Raw genomic sequence first — 16,254 nt, forward strand, 5'->3', positions numbered from 1 at the left:
TGTGGTCACCACCTGCAGAACCATTCCTTTTTTGGGGGTGTCTTACTAATTGCCTATAATTTCCACCTTTTGTCTGTTCCATTTGCACAACAGCATGTGAAATTTACTGTCAATCAGTGTTGCTTCCTAAGTGGACAGTGTGATTTCACAGAAGTGTGATTGACTTGGAGTTACATTGTGTTGTTTAAGTGTTCCCTTTATTTTTTTGAGCAGTGTATGTTTATATATTCTTATTCATTAATTTACACTTGTGTGTATAAGGTAGTTGTTGTGAAATTGTTAAGATTACTTGTTAGATATTACTGCGCGGTCGGAACTAGAAGCACAAGCATTTTTCTACACGCGCACTAACATCTGCTAACCATGTGTATGTGAACAATGAAATTGGATTTGACATTTGCAAACATATTGTTTTACTGTGCCCAGTTGCACACACTTTTATGGTCACACCGATTAATTAAAAATGAGTAGCCTAACAATTAGACTATTTACATGGCCCCAGTTGCATTTGCAAACAAAAAAGCAATAACAGTTCCACACATCTGTTTGGCCTCAAACTGTAATTTCAGCTAGAATTTTGATATCATGGATGGTCAGTCTTTGCATCCATAGCTCTATGAATTTGAGAGTGGTTACATTTCTCCAGGCCCATCCCTCAGCTTTTTACCAAGAGGTGGGGTAAATGCTTTATGGTTTCAGCTGCAGATTCTAGCTTTAAATAGTCTGCAATTAGTAAATGACATGTAATAAATCGAAATCAGATCTCGTGTTTTTAACTTTGTGACACTTCTAATTATGTATGTCCCTCTGTGGGCACGTAAGCGCTTCAGCTTAATGTATAAGTTTCACTAGTATGATCGACTTTTAGCCTGTAACCACATTTGGTATAACAATGACCATAGGATCTGGGACATAGTAATTGAAATGTGCATTTTGTTACCCCCCCCCAAAAAGAATCACAAACGTCACCTTTTTATTTCTCTAAAACAATCCCATCATCCGTAGGTCAAATCATTAGATAAAATAATTTTATTGCATAGCTGACAGGAAAGACAAAGCAGATAGACAGAAAAGATCAACAATGAACACATCTTTATGAAAGACATGATATCAGGTGACTTCACATACACACCTGTAGACAAATTATATCTTCACATAAGGCACTTTTAGTGACATATCTTTTAACAGTGGAGCAGTGGTCAGTGTGAACAACATACAGTACATGAAGAAAATGCACTGTCATTTTCTTTCTACAGTACAGATAGAAAATGCAGTGGCAATTTACTAATCCCCAGTGAAGTGAAGATATTGGGGAAGAAAATGTTTTGCACAGCACATCTAATATTACAGTATTCCATGAGAGATGACATGATTGGCGACAAAAAACCCAGCCCGTGGTTATTTGAAAGTTCACATTTGACAATGCAGAAAATTCTTTGACAGACATATGTATGCATTCCAATGCTTTTAGAATGAGGTTAAGTTAAGGCAGGATGAAGTATGATTTCCAGTATCATCCCATTTCTATGCCAGCCAGTGCTTACTAGTGCCAGAGAAATAAAACTGCCTCGACATGGTCACTTCCTGCGATGCAGGTTCAGACCACCTTCAAATGGGAGATATGATTAGTCCAGGAGATATTTGTATGAAATAATCGCATGTCAATCTCTCTGGTGTCAGCAATCACTGACTCACCCGCAGATAGCACGACAGTGGAACCCATGCTATTGGTTCCCTTAGAACAGCCAATCATCTACCAGAATTTAATAATAAAGACGTCACCTCTCCACAGCCCTAAGGTTTTATAAATTCCATGTTCCATTCACATTGTTAATTATATGTCTTGTATTACTTTTATTACATTGGTTGCTCAGAAAATATTTGGAAAAATTGGAATGTATCCGTACACCTTCTCCCTCCCCACCCAGCTAATAATGTCCCACACACTGCAAACTCCCCCCATCCCATGAGAGACAGGCCCGAGATAGCCCACTCCGAAAGGGGGGAATCAGTCAGAGTCTTCGTCGTCAAGGTATTCATCTGCGTTGCTGTGTGTACGTGTGATATCTGTAATAGAACAAATCGGAAGGAAGAGCTTAGGCCAGTAACAGTGGTAGGAGATTCAATTACATTTCATGGAATTAAAAAAAACATTTCCTCTTAAGGGACTCATGATTGCAAAAGTACAACTATGTTCCAGTATGGACTGGACAGTTCTTTGTTGGCGGTTCCTCATTTTGTCATCTTGCATTCTTAGTAGTGTTATTGAAATGCATTAAATGCCTTACTAAGCAAGTTAAATCTATAAATAAACATGAAGAATAAGCACTAAAGCATATAAATAAACGTGTCTATATGGGAAATGAGCATGAACAGTCAATCAACCTGATTGACTGTAACAATAAGGGCCCGTTTCACAGATACAGATTAAGCATGGTCATGGACCAAGAAACATGTGCAATAGAGATTCCCCACTGATAGTACTTTTGAGTCCCGGGACTAGGGCTTTCATCAGTTTCCGGGAAACCGAAATAGCGTAAGGCTTCCACCTTCTGGCCTAAATGACTCACTGCCTCCTTGTTTCCTCTTGATGAGAGAGGCACACTGGGCATTTGTGGCCATCTCCAGAGCCAGCTTTTTCTCATTGTTTTTAATATCCATCCTGGCATCTGAAACACAAATACAGAAAATGATTAACATACAAACAACCAGACATGCTCATACCAGGGTTATGGTCAATTCTAAATGGAATTCAGTCAATTCAGGAAGTAAAAAATAAAAGGCTTATTTTGAATACATTTTTAAATCAGTTAAAACAGGAGAAGGTATGTGTCTAATTTTATATTTCAAATTCATATCACTTTCTGAATTGACTGACTTCGATGTGAACTGAGCCCCAAACCCTGGCTCATACACATACAGAGATGGGAAACTAAACAGGAAAAGAGAGCAACAACAAACAAAAAAAGATGGAACTTGAAACAAAAAGTAGATGGACTTACTCTTATTCAGTAACATCTCCACTATGTCTGAGTATCCCTTCCAGGCGGCAGCATGCAGAGCAGTGTCTCCCAGTTTATTCTGCAGCGGAACAGAACAGCCAACATGTCAAAGACCTTACCCATCACATTTTTGCATAATTCTCACCATATAGGGCCAGTTTCCTAGACACAGATTAAGCCAAGCACTGGACTAAAATACATGCCAAATAAAGAATCACCTTTGAAAAAAAAAAAAAAAAAGTGTTTATCTAGTCCTGGACCTGAGTCTAAATAGAGTCTTTCGAGTTTAATACTGTATGCATCAATCGCATACAGCCCAATCAGGCTGTACATTATTATAAAAAATAAAATCAATCATAAGAAATTTGCCTGAAACCGCATTTTCCAAATGTGTAAACTGTTCTTCTCACCTGCTGGTTCAACTCAACGCTAGACTGCCCCAGCAAGATCTCCACCACATCTGTCACAAATGACAACATAACATAAAACTGTCATACATCTCACAACAGTGTGTGTGTGTGTGCAGGCTGACATGCATTTGCTCTGTCATTCAAGAAAAAAAACTGAGTGTGTGTGTGCGTTGGCGCATGTGTGTGAGTGCATGCGTCTGTGCAACGATGCATGTGTTGTGGCGTGTGTGTAGTAGACAGAACTGTTACCTTTGTGTCCTCCGTGGCATCCCCAGTAGAGGGCAGTATTCCCAGCTTTGTCCAGACCATTAATTCCCACTTTGTTCTCCAGACACTCACGTAGCCAACTCAGATTCCCTGCGCAAAAATTTAAATACACACAAATAAACATTGGTATGCAAATGAAGCAAGCATCACACCATTCAAATTCATACAGGTTATAGAAGGTGTATAGCAAACAAACAATCCAAACGTAGTTTGTTATTGAACTATATAGTAGGTTTAAATTATTGGTGGTGCGGTGCACAATATTTGCTAATTGGGAAAAGCGAGTGAGACAGCGGGCCTCTTTTGGTGCCTCACCTCGTTTAGCTGCCTCGTGCATTGGGTTGTCAATGGACTCTGCCTGCTCGGCCACTGTGGGTTGAGGAAGTCAGAGAGCAAATCATGATTTCAACAGAGCAACAAGCTCCTTTGAAAACCATAATTAGGGCACTAATCTATTAGGGGCGCCTAGAATAATCAAACACAGAGAACCTGTTTTCTCAATCTAAAGACAAGTTAATGGAATAATGCATTTACTGACATGGATGGGCACCTCTATTGTGATACAACTTCAACCTTACAATGAAACTTGCGATATGACATATCACATACAGTGAATGGTTTATTTACTCACCATAATTGCTTGGGATGAGGCCAGTTCTTCCCCTGCAGGTTCCTTTCCACCAATTGCTGTCACTCTAAGGATGACAGACAGGCAGTGAGAGCCAATGGCAATACAGAATGCTTGCATCCAGTAAGTCAGAGGTGAGAGAAAAGACAGAGAAAAATAGTATGGGATACAGGAAAGACAAGAGATGTAGGGAAAAAGGAGTGGAAGATTGAGGACATAAAAAAAAAAAATAGGAGTGCCACAAAGACAGAATAAATGAGTGAAAGGGAGAAAAGTGGACAGGCGGACACGGTAACTTACCGTATCAGAGATATACAAGATGTCTCCCTCTTCAAAGTAGAGCTCATCTGGCTGAAAAGCAAAAAATAAACAATACCATCTTTAATTTGGATTGTTGTGAGGCGGAGTGAAGGGACTAGACCAACCATTACGAAAAGAAACACTAACCGTTCGGGGGTCAAAGGTGAACATGGCTCGGAACACCTTGACCTGGCCTATAAGAGAACAGAGAGGGAAAGGAACATGAGTTTGAATGTATACAACTGTGCAGCGGGTCTCTCACTCACACACACACACACACACACACACACACACACACACACACACACACACAGTTGACAGTATACAGCACAAAAAGATCCAGACATGCTATCACACATACTTTTCAGATTTTGTTCTATCAGATCCATTCACACAGTGAACAGACATCGGGTCCTCGTCCACATACTCCAAGGCTACAGGCCTAAGGGCCTCTGAAGACACACTGTACTAGCTTGTCTCAATCCCAGGGGTGGAATGTTACCAGATTGGTGTTGGGAGAAAGCTAAACTAGTTCATAGGCACAAAGAAACCAGGGTTGTGTTCATTAGGCACAAAACTGAGTGAAGTTGCTACCTGCAGGCCTTCTTGTCCAAAAATAAACGTCAAATGAACATGACTCAGGCTTAAAGAAACACTGTTTATGCAGAAACTGATCAAAATGTGAATCAATTAGCGACCTGAAAACACTGGAGTATGCAAGCCTTTATGCGGCTTTCTGACTGTAACACCTGTTTTACACTAGTGTATACAACCTTATGTTATACTAGGGAAATTGTGTTTCAATAGCTAGGGCTAACAGTGAGGACTTGTGAAGAGCAGAATCAACAACCTCTGCATAATTAAAACAGTTACTTTGTGAGAAGGTGTTATAGTTTAGTTAGCCATTACGTAAATGAAAGCTGAAAAATACCAGTGGCCTGGCTTTGGCTCCAACTGAGAGCAGGTCCGCCAGAACCATGGCCCAGGAAGACATGGGTGCCGACCCATGTAGATGAATACAGAAAAGTCTGAGCCTTTTGGGTAAAACACTGGGGGTAAATCTAATATGGAAATGTGCCCGGAGTGGTTCTACAGGTCCCATCCTGCCCCTGTGAAAACTCTGGGGCCTGTGCCGACTAGCCCACCCACTATACTCTCAGCCTCAGTCTGAGCTTGCTATGCAGCGGTAATTCACAACAGACAGAAACCAGGACATAGCTGGCTTGCGGAGAGGCTACAACTCTAATTACATAAAAAAAAAAAAAAGTTTCCAAATAACTTTAGTACTGTGTAGGGCAAGCACCTGGATAATTAAATGCCTGTTGGGGGGGGGGGGGGGGGGGGGGGATAAACAGCTTTGGGCAGGCACAGGCTTGTGGGGCTCTGTATTTCAGGAATGGTTCATTCCTGATTCAGGAAAAAACCCAAAGGTAGGCCTAAATCAGAATGACAGTCTTCATGTTCGTAACAATCTTGAATTAAAAAAGGTAAAAATAAAAAAAATAGAAAAACAAAAAGCTAAACTTTGGTGAGCGAGTTTATACAATGTCAAGGGGTCAACTGATTTGTGTATGTTACCCCCATGGCATTTCCAGTGCCCCCGTATCTGTAAATTAGACATGTCGACGATGAGTATGACGTGTCTCCTCTCTAACACCCAGGATGCTCTGATTCAAACTCCCATTAGACAGCTCTGCAAACGTTATACTGTTAAAATACTTTAGTTGCTCGCCGAATATTGGAGTGTTGCTGACCAACTATCTTCAACTATTCCCGTTACGGTCGGTATGTACTTCCAAAAAAAGTAAATATAAAAATGTATTCGGCACATCCATTGTATCACTCATCCGTGCCACGCACAGGTCGGAAGTCTACAACAGCTCAATACATTGGATGTTCCGAAGAAGCATTTTTTCAGTTGTTTGTACATTTTTATTTTGACATACCTTGTACATTTTTATTTTGACATACCGGCCGCAACGGGAGTAAAGGAAGATAATTGCTCAGCGAAACGCCATATTTGGTGAGTAAGGTAGGGTTTTCACTAACAACGAATTCATGAGAAGTCCGCCCCCATTCATTTTCAACGAGGGCACGCAGAGAAATGTGCCGGGAAAGGTGATCCGCAAGAACCCTGCTATCCGAGCGGTAGAAAAAGTTGACCTCGGCTCTACTTCATGCAAATGTTAAGCGAAGTATTGGAGCGAAGCACTGTCAAGAGAAGGCGCCGCTTCTGGTCAGAACCCATTGTATATTTTGACATAACGCTTGCAGAGTTGTGTAATGGGAGTTTGAATCTGAGCTTCCGGGGCCCGGTTTCACGTTAGCGATGGAATTTAGCCTTATGTGTGTTTTAATTATGCATATTTCCTACAATGACCGAAGGCTGTAGCATGCGTTTCCCAAAACACAACGGTCGCTAAGAGTGTGTTGTTGGAGCATGTGTCAATACCGATAGGATCGAATGAAAGGGAGCGCTGCTCTCGGATCAGCTTCTCCATTAAAATGTTACCTTAGAATTATTTCACAATAGTGACGACGGATCAGCTCCTAGAGAGAGATTACCACCTATAGCTGCAAATATTGAGGCGGCTTATTGTAATGCTTAGATAAAAATGCACTAAAATCGTAGATTTGACAAATCATTGCGCACATTAGGCTACACATCATGAAATATATTGAGCCAAATTACAGACAGTTGCGAAATAGAACTCAATTGATTGAACAAATGTATTTCAATATGATTGAAATAGACCTATAGCCTACTGTTTATATTTGAATAAAGGTTTTAATTTTCCTGGTTACCCAAACTCCTTGCTCTGGCGAAACGCTATGCCACGCCCACTGATGTTACTTCTCCGCCTTGAGGGGATTCGATTAATCTCGCCCGGGCGCCCGTGTAGGCGTGTTTTGCTCTGGATGAAAGATTATTGCATTTGATTTGGAACCGGGCTGCCCCACGGGCGTGAGCCGGGTGCCCCGTTCAAAGCCCACGGCAAAGTCGGCTCAAAACAAAAAAAGTTACGTAATTAAGCACAAGGAGAAATGAGTAGGATTCAAATGAAATTGTATGTCATATGCTCCATGAACAACATTTGTACACTAACAGTGAAACAATTACTTACAGGCCCTTCCCAACAATGCAGAAAGAGGGGAAAAAAATAAAAATAACAAGGAATAAATACACAATGAGTAATGATAACTTTGCTATATACACACGGGGTACCAGTACCGAGTCGATGTGCAGAGGTACGAGGTAGATATGGACATATACTGTAGGTAGGGATTCATTATAATAAAAACATACAAATACGAGCCTTAGGCCATTAATATGGTCAAATCCAGAAACTATCATTTTGAAAACAAAGCGTTTATTCTTTCAGTGAAATACAGAACCGTTCCGTATTTTATCTAACGGGTGGCATCCATAAGTCTAAATATTGCTGTTACATTGCACAACCTTCAATGTTATGTCATAATTATGTAAAATTCTGGCAAATTAATTGCAGTCTTTGTTAGGAAGAAATGGTCTTCACACATTTCGCAACGAGCCAGGCGGCCCAAACTGCTGCATATACACTGACTCAGCTTGCACTGAATGCAAGAGAAGTGACACAATTTCCCTAGTTAATATTGCCTGCTAACATGAATTTCTTTTAACTAAATATGCAGGTTTAGAAAAACATACTTCTGTGTATTGATTTTAAGAAAGGCATTGATGTTTATGGTTAAGTACATTTGTGCACCGATTGTGCTTTTTTCGCGAATGAGCTTGTTAAATCATCACCCGTTTGGCAAAGTTGAAGTAGGTTGTGATTCAATGTTAAATTAACAGGCACCGCATTGATTATATGCAACGCAGGACAAGCTAGTTAACCATCAACCATGTGTAGTTAACTAGTGGTTATGTGAAGATTGATTGTTTTTTTATAAGATAAGTTTAATGCTAGCTAGCAATTTACCTTGGCTCCTTGCAGCCACAAGGTCCTTTTGATGCTGCACTCATGTAACAGGTGGTCAGCCTGCAACGCAGTCTCCTCGTGGATTGCAATGTAATCGGTGTCCAAAAAGGCTGATTACTGATTATGAAAACTTGAAATCGGCCTTAATTAATCGCCCATGCTGATTAAATCGGTTGACCTCTAGTGTGGACCGTGATAATTCCTTAGTGATGTGGACAGAGAGGAACTTGAAGCTCTCGACCTGCTCCACTACAGCCCTGTCGATGTGGATGGGGCGTGCTCAGCCCTCAGTTTCCTGTAGTCCACAATCAGGGTCTTTGTCTTGCTGACGTTGAGGGAGAGGTTGTTGTCCTGACACTACACTGCCGGGTCTCTGACCTCCTCCCTGTAGGCTGTCTCATCATCGTCGGTGATCAGACCTACCACCGCCCGTCGTCTGCAAACTTAGTAATGATGTTGTAGTCGTGCTCGGCCACGGTCTTGGGTGAACAAGGAGTACAGGAGGGAACTAAGCACGCATCACTACGGTGCCCCCGTGATGAAGGTCAGCACGGCGGACGTGTTGTTACCTACCTCCACCACCTGGGGGCGGCCCGTCAGGAAGTCCAGGATTCAGTTGCAGAGGGAAGTGTTTAATCCCAGGGTCCTTAGCCTAGTGTACATGGTACCAGGGCACAAAATAAATTGGGCCAAACGATCCTTTGTCCCAGTGGCAATAAGGCTCCTGAATGTTTAAAACTACAAGTAGGACCAGCAGGTTGGCCTACAGCTAACATTGTGGATGACAGAGTGTTATGTACAGGTTAACCATTGATGATGAATTGCACTTATTCTACCTGTATATTATGTCCTTTGTGTGTTATGTGTGCACAGAGCCACAACCAAAATTTCCCCATGGGGATATATCTTATCTTAGTGTGTTTTCACATGCAAAAGTGATTGCTTTTGATAAAAATGCTTTATCTGCCTTCCCAATGAAAACTATACTGAACAAAAATATAAAATGTAATATGTTGATCCCATGTTTCATGAGCTGAAATAAAAGATCCCAGAAACGTTCCATATGCACAAAAAGCTTATTTCTCAATTTTTGTGCACAAATTTGTTTACAACCCTGTTAGTAAGCATTTCTCATTTGCCAAGATAATCCATCCACCTGACAGGTGTGGTATATCAAGAAGCTGATTAACATCATGATAATTACACAGGTGCACCTTGCACTGGGGACAAAAGGCCCTAAAAAAAACTAAAATGTGCAGTTGTCACAACAGAATGCCAGAGATGTCTCAAGTTCAGGGAGCATGTAATTGGCCTGCCTACTGCAGGAATGTCCACCAGAGCAGTCGCCAGAGAATTGAATATTAATTTCTCTCCCATAAGTCACATCCTGTAGTCCTGGTTCACCCACGACTGCGTGGCTGCGCACGACTCCAACACCATCATTACGTTTGCTGACGACACAACGGTGGTAGGCCTGATCACCGACAACGATGAGACAGCCTATAGGGAGGAGGTCAGAGACTGCCAGGACAACCCTCTCTCCCTCAACGTGAGCAAGACAAAGGAGCTGATCGTGGACTACAGGAAAAGGAGGGCTGACCACGCCCCCATTCACATCGACGGGGCTGTAGTGGAGCGGGTCGAGAGCTTCAAGTTCCTTGGTGTACACATCACCAACAAATTATCATGGTCCAAACACACCAAGACAGTTGTAAAGAGGGCATGACAACATCCTCAGGAGTCTGAAAAGATTTGGCATGGGTCCCCAGATCCACCAAAAAGTTCTACAGCTGCACCATCAAGAGCATCCTGACCGATTGCATTACTGCCTGGTATGGCAACTGCTCGGCATCCGACTAAGGCGCTACAGAGGGTGGTGCGTACGGCTCAGTACATCCCTGGGTCCAAGCCTCCTACCATTCAGGACCTATATACTAGGCGGTGTCAGAGGAAGGCCCACATTTTTTCAAAGACTCCAGTCACCCAAGTCAGACTGTTCTCTCTGCACCGCACGGCAAGCGGTGCTGGAGCGACCAAGACGAGGTCGAAAAGGCTACTTAAAAGCTTCTACACCCAAGCCATAAGAGTGCTGAACAATTAATAAAATGGCTAACTGGACTATTTGCTTATTTTCATTAAAACATGTTCACACACTGTTTTATCTATGCATAGTCACTTTACCCTTACATACATATTACCTTATTTACCTCGACTAACCTGTACCCCTGCACATTGACTTGGTACCGGTACTCACTGTATATAGCCTCATTATTGTTATAGGTGTCACTAAATAAACCAAAGTAATAAAATAAAATATTTTCTTAACTCTATTTTCTTAAAACTGCATTGTTGCTTAATTAAGTGCTTGTAAGTATTTCACGGTAAGGTCTACTACACCTGTTGTATTCAGCGTATGTGACAAATACAATTGTATTTGATTTGAGAAAAGGGCTCCTCAGTCACCGCTTTTGCCCTTTCGTCACGGGCCATAGACCGGTGCCCCGCGGTTCAGCATAATCGAACACGCCCATTGGCAACTTTCTTTGTAGTCAACTTTGTTCTGAAGTTATCGGCGGTCACAGAGAGAGAGTTAAAGCACGTGATTCTATGTTTAGCGTAGATCTTCAGTGTATAAAGTGACGCGGGAGGGCAAAAAAAGTTTCTAAAGACGAGCTTTGATGTTCTACGACTGGTCTGAGGCAGACATTAGATTACGAGCGTTTAAGTGCAACTTTAACGATGGTTTTTGGAAAAAGCTCGGAGATAGAACCTGTGTAGGAGTATAGTTCAAACAATTAATTTAGCCTAAATATATTTTGGGGGATATCGGGCCTTGGACGTTAGATAAGAGTCACGTCACGCTCATCGTCGACATCTCTAATGCCGCGTTCACGTACTAATCGGAACTAGGAATCTGACATTTCCGATTGTTAACTGGTTGTAGTTACACACGTGCCGCGTTCAACCAGTTGCGACATTTCGCACAGGCACTGGGGCAGGTTTCCAGTACTGAACCACAAGTGCAATATGTAGCTAACAATATAAAATGGCTAACATTGGCTTAAGCAACTCCACACAACTTCCTGGAAGCCTTTGGGATGGGACTGCACACATTGCAAGCAACTGTGTATTTTGTGTGTGGCTAGCCAGATAACGTCAGCTAGTTAACTTGCATTACTGTGAAATGGGGAAGTCACGTTAGCCATGATGACATAGCCATGGGATCTACATCTAGCTAGCTAGATCATTTTGTAAGGATAAGGACAATAAGGACGACGGTGAGAAAAGGACAGAGACAACTGAAATGTTCAATTATTCAAGGAGATTACTGGTCAAACATTTGGCTAACTAGTTCGCTCGCTAGGTGTGTTACACTTGCTTGATGCCGGGATGGGAGAGGAAGTTTCAAGTAGCTAACGTTAGTTAGTTTAACGTTATCTAGCTAATTATCACGCAGTTAATCGAATACTTACCTGGTTTGGCTGGCTTGGGAGGCGGTTTGGACATGTTCAGACTTCAAAGAGTAGCTACGCCGTATCTTTTCTGAAAAAAGTTGCTTATCGTTGCTTATTTTAAGAGGTACTGTCTCACTTCCAATAAGGAAGTAGGCTACTGTCTGACAGAACCAGCTAGGCGGAAAACTAGCAGTGCGCATGCCCACTGAGAAATTACTAATATTTTGGTTAGTCTGAGGTAAAATATGTTCTAGTAGCTAGGTAATATAATTGGATAGAGTTGTATTGCAGCCTAGACACCAATAAACTGTAGCTTTCCACAGCTAAATGCAAAAATATTATCAGCCCTGAAAAATGGCTACTAATGTCTTAGCTAGTATCTTTATCAACAAGTAGAAATGGACTGATGACAACAGAACTTTGCAACTAAAACAGCACACTTTAAAAAATGGCTAATTTATTATATTTTGGGTAGCTAATGTTTTATTTTTAAATGTTAATTCATTTAATATTTCTATGCACCCACTACAGATGTTGTCCCAGGACTTGGCAGCCAGTGGTCGTGCATCGTGGACCCCTTTAAATGGTGACGTATTAATGCAGGATCGCGAATCCATCGTCCTGCTGTGGAATAGCGGAACAACTATCAGGCAATGGACCTACTTTCATAAAAGTTCTCTTAACATAGCCCTGTTTTTTATAATTTCTCTAAATTCTGCAAGAGGAGGTTTTATGTTACCCACATTTGTCAGCAATTCAACTGGACCATTTCACAACCTCTCAACTAGCTTCAGCCATGAGGACCCTTGTCGTTGGAATTGGAGGGTAAGTGATAGTGTACGTGCTATTATTTGAATCTGATCTGAAATTGTGTGAGACGAAACCTTGTTATTTCATAATCATGACCATTCAATCTGACCATTACATCTGAAATGTAGCTGCATTCTTTTGGGCTTTTCTTTTGGCCATTGGGGTAGTTGACGCGACGCCCCCTTTTTTTGTCCATAATGACAAACAATTTGAAATTGGTTAAAATTGTGACATATTACTAAAAGCTATGTGTGTTTATTACACTTCATGCAGTGTATTTGTTTTCTTACTATTTTGAACCAACGCGGTAATTCTGCAATGGTTTGACTGTCCCATGTAAGGTTATGGAACTTAATGAAAACATTAATAAAATCCCCATCACCTACTCTTGTATTTATGACATCTATTTCAAGAAACAGTAATCCTAGTCCCTAACAGTAGGCCTAGTCCATTCATGATATTTCCAAATAGTTCTGATTGATTACATGTTATCGTCAAAATCAATGTCCACATGGTGTGACACAATGTAGTCCTAAAAACCGGACATGAAACCTCTGCTTCGTTCAGCCATTCCTATGGTAAAAATGAATGTTTTTAAATGCCGCGTTCAGTTCATGTCGGAAACTCGGAAACTTCTGACTTAATATCCAAGGCGGAAGAGTCGGGCTCTTAGAGCATCCTATTGGTTGATTCTGATATCTATGCAAATAACTTATGTTCGTTTTAACACGGAGTTTCTGACAAATTGAACGCAGCATAACACAGGTTTGGGGGGATATATAATACTTTTTGAATTATGAAGCCTTTTTTCTTTGTTTATTTTGATGACATTAACGCTTCAAAATGCACACAGAGACGTTAGCTCATGAAGGTTCTCTCATAGAACAAAATGTATAAGATGCTCTAAACCTGTGTTAAATGCAGACCTTATTTTCGGGGTTTATCCCCCAAAAAAACAAAAACCATTCATTTCCCCATAGGCTTTGGACAACGAGCCATAGTGGAGTTAGTCTCCATTAGTGCCTACAAAAAGAAGCCATTACTTTTGGTCTATTATGTGATTCTTCTTTCAGCTCTATGAAGAACTACACGCAAAATGTATTTTTTCACCACTAACTGGACATAGGTTAAAAAATGTACAAATGAAAAGTAAATTCCATACAAGGAAGGGGAAATTACCATTAAAACTTCTTACGGCTGAAATCCCGTTAACGGGATCAATTTGACAACAGCCAGTGAAAGTGCAGGGCGCCAAATTCAAACAGAAATCTCATAATTGAAATTCCTCAAACATACAAGTATTATACACCATTTTAAAGATAAACTGGTTGTTAATCCCAGCACAGTGTCCGATTTCAAAAGGGCTTTACGACGAAAGCATACCATGCGATTGTTAGGTCAGCGATAAGTCACAGAAAAACACAGCCATTTTTCCAGCCAAAGAGAGGAGTCACAAAAAGCAGAAATGGAGATAAAATTAATTACTAACCTTTGATGATCTTCATCAGATGAAACTCATAGGACTTCATGTTACACAATATATGTATGTTTTGTTCGATAAAGTTCATGTTTATATCCAAAAATCTCACTTTACATTGGTGCGTTATGTTCAGTAATATTTTGCTTTCAAAACATCTGGTGATTTTGCAGAGTCACATCAATTTAAAGAAATACTCATCATAAATGTTGATGAAAATACAAGTGTTATACATGGAATTAAAGATATACTTCTCCTTAATGCAACCGCTGTGTCAGATTTCAAAAAAGCTTTACGGAAAAAGCACACCATGCAATAATCTGAGTACAGCGCTCAGAGACCAAAACAAGCCATACAGATACCTGCCATGTTGTGGAGTCAACAGAAGTCAGAAATAGCATTATAAAAATTCACTTACCTTTGATGATCTTCATCGGAATGCACTCCCAGGAATCCCAGTTCCACAATAAGTGTTTGTTTTGTTCGATTAAGTCCATCATTTATGTCCAAATACCTCCTTTCCCCCCGCGTTTAGTTCACAAATCCAAATTCAAGATGCGCAGGCACTTAGTCCAGACGAAAAGTCAAAAAAGTTATATTAAAGTTCGTAGAAACATGTCAAACGATGTATATGGCTTCTGCCAGACCCCTGACTCAAACAGCTCTTATTCTCTCCCCTTCACAGTAGAAGCTTGAAACAAGGTTCTAAAGACTGTTGACATCCAGTGGAAGCCTTAGGAAGTGCAATCGAATTTTACACTGTATATTGGATAGGCAAAGACTTGAAAACCTACAAACCTCAGATTTCCCACTTCCTGGTTGTATTTCTTCTCAGGTTTTTGCCTGCCATATGAGTTCTGTTATACTCACAGACATCATTCAAACAGTTTTAGAAACTTCAGAGTGTTTTCTATCCAAATATGCAGATTTTAGCTTCTGGGCCTGAGTAGCAGGCAGTTTACTCTGGCACCTTATTCATCCAAGCTACTCAATACTGCCCCCCCAGCCATAAGAATTCAAGAGCATATTCCCCTAAAAACCAAAGTGTAAATAGGATAATTTTGGTCATAGTAAGTCTAGTATAAAACGGAGTTTGGATCCTCAGTGCATCACAATGAGTAAATTAAGGTTGGGTTTGGATTACAATTGTCAACAAATCATTCCCCCTTTTGCGAAGATCCACGTGCAAATCGCCCCTCCGCCCACTTCGCTTCCCTTCATTTAATGGGGCACTGTTGTTGTTTCATCGCCCCCAACCAACGCGTTCAAAGGATCACGGCCTTTGGTTTCAGATGTAAAAGCCCTATATGGATTGACCATGCTTCCAGCAGGATGCACAGCCAACAACTATTGTTTGCATTCCCTGCCGAAGGACCCTATCATCATGCGGAATATGTGGTTGGAGTTCGTTGGTCCCAAGTGATTGTGAGTATACCGGTAGCTAGACCATAGACTGCTGGTTATGTAGCTGAAGTTAGCTAGCAGCAGGCTACCAACTAGCTAGCTGGCTAACGTTAGCCTACCTCAATGCAACTTTGATTTGGCTTGGAAAAACGATGACATTTCAAATAAGTAATGATTGTGATGTCGCCAGATTGACTTTAGCCAGCTAAGATTGAGGGGACCACTGTATTTTAGCTAGCTAACATTAGCATTGTTAGTTATTTTTGTATTTTAAGGTAAAATTGACGACTACATAATATGGCAAAGTTGATTCCTACAAATGGTATGCCTACTTTAGCAATGTCATCGTATTTCCAATGCACTCTAATGTTGTGTAATTTAGAGGAAACAGTCACAAGCGAGGTGCAATAGACTCTAGGGCACAAATAAATATTGGATGCAGTTATGGTGGTACTCATGTTGTCTGACTACAACAGTGTACTAACTAGCAGCAACAAACTCAAACTAACCCAGGGCCATAGCAAAACATGTCACAGTTG

General features: G+C 41.0%; 2 protein-coding genes across 2 annotated transcripts in view; one reads left to right on the plus strand and one right to left on the minus strand.

Annotated features, from left to right (window-relative positions):
• Positions 1-1,006: 1,006 nt before the first annotated feature.
• Positions 1,007-12,215, minus strand: LOC129826045 (osteoclast-stimulating factor 1). The gene is made up of 10 exons (XM_055886329.1): positions 12,043-12,215; positions 4,755-4,801; positions 4,608-4,658; positions 4,311-4,374; positions 3,995-4,048; positions 3,662-3,769; positions 3,413-3,462; positions 3,003-3,081; positions 2,571-2,669; positions 1,007-2,067 (listed from the first exon to the last, which is right to left on the minus strand). Exons 1-10 carry the CDS (start codon positions 12,074-12,076, stop codon positions 2,009-2,011), a joined length of 645 nt encoding a protein of 214 aa, XP_055742304.1. The 5' UTR covers positions 12,077-12,215; the 3' UTR covers positions 1,007-2,008.
• nmrk1 (nicotinamide riboside kinase 1) overlaps positions 6,295-16,254 on the plus strand; it is a 29,388-nt gene continuing 19,428 nt past the window's right edge. The window contains exons 1-2 of the mRNA XM_055886330.1: positions 6,295-6,843; positions 12,556-12,849. Of these exons, the coding sequence (XP_055742305.1) occupies positions 12,821-12,849 (29 nt within the window). The 5' untranslated portion in view covers positions 6,295-6,843; positions 12,556-12,820. The remainder of the gene's footprint in view (positions 6,844-12,555; positions 12,850-16,254) is intronic.

The sequence above is a fragment of the Salvelinus fontinalis genome, chromosome 28, assembly GCF_029448725.1.
Source record: "Salvelinus fontinalis isolate EN_2023a chromosome 28, ASM2944872v1, whole genome shotgun sequence".
Lineage (NCBI taxonomy): Eukaryota > Metazoa > Chordata > Actinopteri > Salmoniformes > Salmonidae > Salvelinus > Salvelinus fontinalis.

Excerpts from the sequence above, each read along its gene's own strand:
- LOC129826045 (XM_055886329.1), bottom strand. The coding sequence starts at position 12,076 with ATGTCCAAACCGCCTCCCAAGCCAGCCAAACCAG. Across the intron at positions 4,659-4,754 it reads TCACCTTTGACCCCCGAACG|CCAGATGAGCTCTACTTTGA; the intron begins GTTAGTGTTTCT and ends TTTGCTTTTCAG. Across the intron at positions 3,082-3,412 it reads GCGTTGAGTTGAACCAGCAG|AATAAACTGGGAGACACTGC; the intron begins GTGAGAAGAACA and ends GTTCCGCTGCAG.